General features: G+C 31.7%; 1 protein-coding gene across 1 annotated transcript; it reads right to left on the bottom strand.

The window, feature by feature from the left end:
* Nucleotides 1-1,436: 1,436 nt before the first annotated feature.
* Nucleotides 1,437-4,879, bottom strand: LOC128040499 (uncharacterized). Its single transcript, XM_052629267.1, has 5 exons — nucleotides 4,749-4,879; nucleotides 2,371-2,468; nucleotides 2,043-2,287; nucleotides 1,592-1,961; nucleotides 1,437-1,518 (listed from the first exon to the last, which is right to left on the bottom strand). The coding sequence occupies exons 1-4, from the start codon at nucleotides 4,877-4,879 to the stop codon at nucleotides 1,713-1,715; spliced, it is 723 nt and encodes a 240-aa protein (XP_052485227.1). The 3' UTR covers nucleotides 1,437-1,518; nucleotides 1,592-1,712.
* Between the last annotated feature and the right edge of the window lie 1,102 nt (nucleotides 4,880-5,981).

Here is a 5,981-nt window from a genome sequence, read left to right as displayed (position 1 = left end):
AGCGGCGCTTTGTCATGCGCCGCAAATAACGCCGCTATTGAACGCGTCGTTAACTTTAGCGGTGTTTATAGAAACAAACGCCGCTAAAGGTCACGGCCTTTAGCGGCGTTTGTGAATTGAGCGCCGCTAAAAGTCAAGCCCTTTAGCGGCGTTTGTGGCTTAAGCGCCGCTAAAGGTTATTATCTTTAGCGGCGCTTAAACCTAAAACGCCGCTAAAGAGCTTGACCTTTAGCGGCGCTTTCACTAAAAACACCGCAAAAAACATTAGCCTATAGCGGCGCTTTATTTACAAATGCCACTAGATACCTTAACCTTTAGCGGCGCTTTGACCACAAACGCCGCTAAAAACTCTGATTTTTTAGCGGCGCTTTCACTACAAACGCCGCAAATACATTAGCCTATAGCGGCGCTTTATTTTCAAATGCCACTATATATGTTGACCTTTAGCGGCGCTTTGGGCACAAACGCCGCTAAAAGACCTTGGTTTTAGCGACGCTTTTCATAAAAACGCCACTAAATGCATTAACCTTTAGCGGCACTTTTCCCACAAACGCCGCTAAATTGAGCAGCTTTATAAAAAAATATTTTATATATTTTTATACCTCCTGTAACAAAAAATCAGAAGAAACTAAAATCTAAACCAACCGAAAGTAATAAATCTATATAACATTTAAAATTAAATGAATAATATATAATAAATTTCAATAAATGGAATAAAATTCATATTATTCTTACAAATATGTTAAAAGGTAAAATGATAGTATAAAGTTAAAATGATAAAAAAATTTACACGATAGTCTAAGACGACGGTGGTTGCGACTGTTGAAACATCTTCATCATATTCTGAAGCTGCTTCTGGAGTTCATCGTACTTTCTAGTCTACTCTGCTTCCCTCTCTGCCGCTTTTGCTTTTAGCTGTATCTGGAGTTCTTCATACTTCCATTGAACCTCAGCTTCTCTCGCTGCTACCTCCGCTTTAAGTTGTGTAATTTGCTCAACTGTTGTCGCTTGCATCTGAGCCATCTAGTCTCTTAACCTCTGGACTTCAGCTTGAGCCTGACTCCCCGAAGGCATGTATTGTTGCGAGCTGGATCCAAAATATTGGGTTGGGCTAACAAAAGATCCTTGAAATCGAACCCGACCGTACCTTTTAGGACCCAAAACATCAGTGATAATACGATTGTCAATGTCTTCAATATGAACAGAACTATCACTGGAAGCAATCGCTTCGTACTCCGCTTTTTTATCCTTTAGTTTATCCTACAACAATAAATCACATTGTTAGGAACACAATATTTATTAAAAAAACAAATGCAACATAACTTAACAAAATTTGCATTACAAGAAATGAAATAAACCATTAGAAAATATACACTGTAAAATATTAAAACAAGTCAAATTGTATTAAGCAAACGCGTGCGAATTTCGCAGCTTGTGAGTCATAGGGTTCCCATCTTTCTGCCTATGTGTAATGTCAAAAAGTTGAAGGCGTCCAACTTTCTGACCGGACGACAGTTCCTATAATACAGTAGTAAAATATTATTTGATAGAAAGTAATAAAAATCTGACAGAATTACAAAGTTCAAAATACCTCAAAGTGAGCTACACAAGCAAAACTTTTGGACCCAGCTGTGTGAGTGAATTTCTGTTTCTGCCTACTACATTTTCCAACTCGTTCACGATCCTACGTTATGAAATTATTAGTACGTTGATTAATAAATAATATAAACCAAAATCAAGATTGTTTTAGTAACACATACCTCTCCTTTCTTCGAAGTCCAAAATCTAACGACCTCTTCCCACTGATACCTCAGCATTCCCGGTGGGACATTTTGTAATCTCTCGTCCAGGGTTGTTTTTGTCTTAAAATAGTCTTTCTTTAATGTGCTCTTATGGTCTCTCCATCTTTTTCCCAATGCCTTTTTTACATAAGCATCGGAGACCTCTAGAGCAAATATCGCCTACAAAAAACAGAAGCTAAGAAAGTTAATATAATTGAAACTTAAACCCAAGTATTATAAATGACATTAACGTTTTGTTACCTTAACGTTATCAAGAGCTTGGTTCTTGTTACTATCGGGCATTTGTCGCCATGTCTCGAAGTTAATTGGCAACATATTTGCATTCCGTGCTAGAATGCCCAAGTATCCTGCTAAAAGACGAGCTTCTGATCCAATAGGCTGACCAAAGCTATTACTGCATACTTTGACACGCTCGGCTGGATCTAGCTCGTATAAACCCCTCAGTAGCGTACGCCCTCGAACTCTTCGCGTCCCACCATTTTCAACTGAAAATTTTTATATTGTTATAAGAATTTTAAAAATAAATAAACAAGAAGTCAACAAGCATTTAAATTAAATGTTAAAGTACTTTGAATTTCTGTAGGTTCCTCAGGTGTAATAGAAATATTCGAAGACCCAATAGCAGTCTGTTGATCAGTGCTGTTTGTTTCCGCAGAGTTTGGAGTACTGAACTGTGCTTAGCTGTCGTACTTTTCGTCACCGCATTTTATCTGCAATACAAATGAAATATTTGAAAACTTAGTTGAAATATACAATAAGATTAATATTTATATTATGATATTACATATAATTAAATAATCGTAAAAGCTTACTACATTATAATTCGTAATTATCTTCATCCGTATCCTGGCGAACCCATTGAAATTGTGTACTAGTACTAGGGATGTTTTCGTCTAAGTTTTGTTCTAGAAAGGGCAAAGTTTGTGTTCTGTCATCAATGCCATCTCTACTTCCACTGCCCATGTCAAACAAGTCTCTAGGGATGTTACGGAGTACAACGTACCAACCCTCATCAGTTGGATCTTTTGAGTAAAAAACTTGTTTGACTTGAGAAGAAAATACATACGGCTCATCAACCAACTGTTGTCCTGTGTGAATTAATCGAGCGAAGTTCACCATTGTGAAACCAAATTGATCTTGCTTAATTCCACGAGCAATATTAACATCGGCCTAATCACCTCGAAATAAGACAACTTTCCATTTGCCGTAGTAATCCAACTCAATTATGTCAGTAAGAAGTCCGAAATATTCCACATTTCCCTCGACCGGATTATTGTCCCTAGCACTAGCATAACTTGTAATTGAGGAATTAACAACTATTCCACAATTTTGCGTTCTCCTCAATTTCTCGCGATATTTTGTATGAAATCTGAATCCGTTGATGAGAAACGCAGTATAATATTAATTCATTTAGTTACGTGAGTTATGTATAATATTATGTAACTTATTATGTTATTATGTAAGTTATGTATTATGTAAGTTAAGTATTATATAAGTTATGCAAGTCCGACAAGTTAATGTATAATATAAATTGATTTAGTTATGTGAGTTATGCAAGTTGTTATATAAGTTTCTATATAAGTTACGTAACTTATTATGTAATAAGTTATGTATTATGTAAGTTTATATATAAGTTATGTGTATTATGTCATAAGTTATGTATTATGTAAGTTTATATATAAGTTGTTATATAATTTTAATTATGTAACTTATGATATCATTGATATTTAGAAAATTTGAATTGTATATGTAACTTATGATTGATATTTGAATTATGTAACATTTACAATTCTTTCTAAAATTATAAAATTTATTATTGAAAATATAGATGTTAATATTTAGAAAATAACATTTACAATTATTTCTAAAATTATAAAATTTATTATTGAAAATATAGATGTTAATATTTAGAAAATAACATTTACAATTATTTCTAAAATTATAAAATTTATTATTGAAAATATAGAAAATAACATTTACAATTATTTCTAAAATTATAAAATTTATTATTGAAAATATATATGTTAATATTTAGAAAATAACATTTACAATTATTTCTAAAATTATAAAATTTATTATTGAAAATATAGATGTTAATATTTAGAAAATAACATTTACAATTATTTCAAAATTATAAAATTTATTATTGAAAATATAGAAAATAACATTTACAATTATTTCTAAAATTATAAAATTTATTATTGAAAATATACATGTTAATATTTAGAAAATAACATTTACAATTATTTCTAAAATTATAAAAATTATTATTGAAAATATAGATGTTAATATTTAGAAAAATAACATGTACAATTAGTTTTAAAATTTCTAGAACTAATTATTAACAATATTTAAATATAGCTTATATAATGTAAATTAATATATGTATAATATTTAAAATATAGTAATACTTATTTAAGTTATCAAATTATGTCTCAAATTTATTACGTTTTTCCACGAATGCTTGTGTGATTTTCTAATATAAAAGCATAAAACCCTCGACAATTTAAAGTTGCATGCTTTTCTTTTTATTTCTATAAGTTTACTACCATTTCTTTATTTTATAAGTAATCATTGATTTTCAGAGTGTAATAACAATTGTAAATCATATATATTACTATCAACAACAATAATTCTAATTTAACTTGAGTACCTTTTAATAGTTCGAGACCAATAAGACATTATGTTTCAAAAATATTAACTTGAGTACCTTTTAATATTCATATGTTATAAATCCATTTTAAAAATAACTAGTATTAATTTAATAAAATTTGCTTTGGCAAAAGGAACCATTAGCACATAAACATAGTCCACCTGCTTAAAACCATTTGGGGATTTGCATAATACATGTCAAAACTGCCTACATGTAACGGCTATATCGGTACCTCGAAAAGCAACACGCATAACTAACGCTGATACATTACAACAGAAGAATGAAACATTTACCTTCCACGCCAAAGAATAGACAACTTATGCAGCGAAATAGGCAGCAATCTAGCCCGAAGAAATTGACCTTTCACACCAAAGAATAGCGTTCTCCGTCCAACACAGCAAGCTAAGCACAACAACGCAAACATGAATTATGAACAGTTACACAGTACTGTAAACTACAAACAGGATATAAACAAATAAGATGTTTCTTTAATGTAATGCACTGGATTAAGCATTTCTATATTATTTGACTGCATATGACCAATGATTTTTGTCATCTAACTATATATTCAACTCTGTTTTAGGGAGGGAGAGCTTAAGGAGGACCATAACCAGATTTATTTTTATTTTATTTCATTTAAGCTATATATATATTTTAATTATGCTATATTATTGGTGATCAGAACAAGAAACCAAATTTCCAATAATTTCTGTCATGACTTCACTAAAAACGTCGCTTCTAGGTCTCTCAAGTCAAATTTAACAACAGCATAAATGATAGGCACTTACATCAATTTCAATTAATTAACTACTCCATACTATACGAATTGTAACTATAATTACAAAATTTCGGAGAAGAATCTATAAAATACAGGGGAGGTTAGGTCATTTGCCATGAGAATTTTAAATCTAAAGTTTCAAACTTATGAACAAAATTAGTACAAACAGTTCATGGCACCAATGGACGAACAAACAAATTTCAAACTTATTAACATATAAAACGCATATAAAACAACTATGCATATAAACGCAGTTCAAGTGAATCCAGTACTACAAGGCTGCAAATCCTGTAATACAACCAGTTTCAAACTTATGAACAAAATTAGTAACAAAATTATGAACAAACAGTATTACAAGCTTGCAAATTCATTTTCTATAATACAACAGGATAGTCAAAATTATGAACAAAATTATGTTTCAAACGTTTTTTTTTTAAATACAAACAGAAAAGAAACTGTCAAATGAACTAAATCATGCAACTGATATAGATTAAAGCGTAAGAACAAATTCCCAATTTTTTACTGCAGGAGAGAAAGAGGAAAACCTTATATTTTGTTGTACCCTAGCGAAGGCAGAGGACTGTGGCAGCACAGGACAGTGACGGTCGACGGTCGACGACTAAGAACAGGAGGGTCGGTGAGCAATGTAGCAGAAATGGTTGGGGGCAGCCTAGCTAGGGTTCTAGAATTGGGGGATTTTGGGGAAAATTGGGGAATTTTGGGGATAATTTGGGGAATTTTGGCTAAG

The sequence above is a fragment of the Gossypium raimondii genome, chromosome 4 (assembly GCF_025698545.1).
Source record: "Gossypium raimondii isolate GPD5lz chromosome 4, ASM2569854v1, whole genome shotgun sequence".
NCBI lineage: Eukaryota > Viridiplantae > Streptophyta > Magnoliopsida > Malvales > Malvaceae > Gossypium > Gossypium raimondii.
The sequence above is the reverse complement of the archived record's forward strand: the minus strand, read 5'-3'. Positions and strand labels throughout refer to the sequence as shown.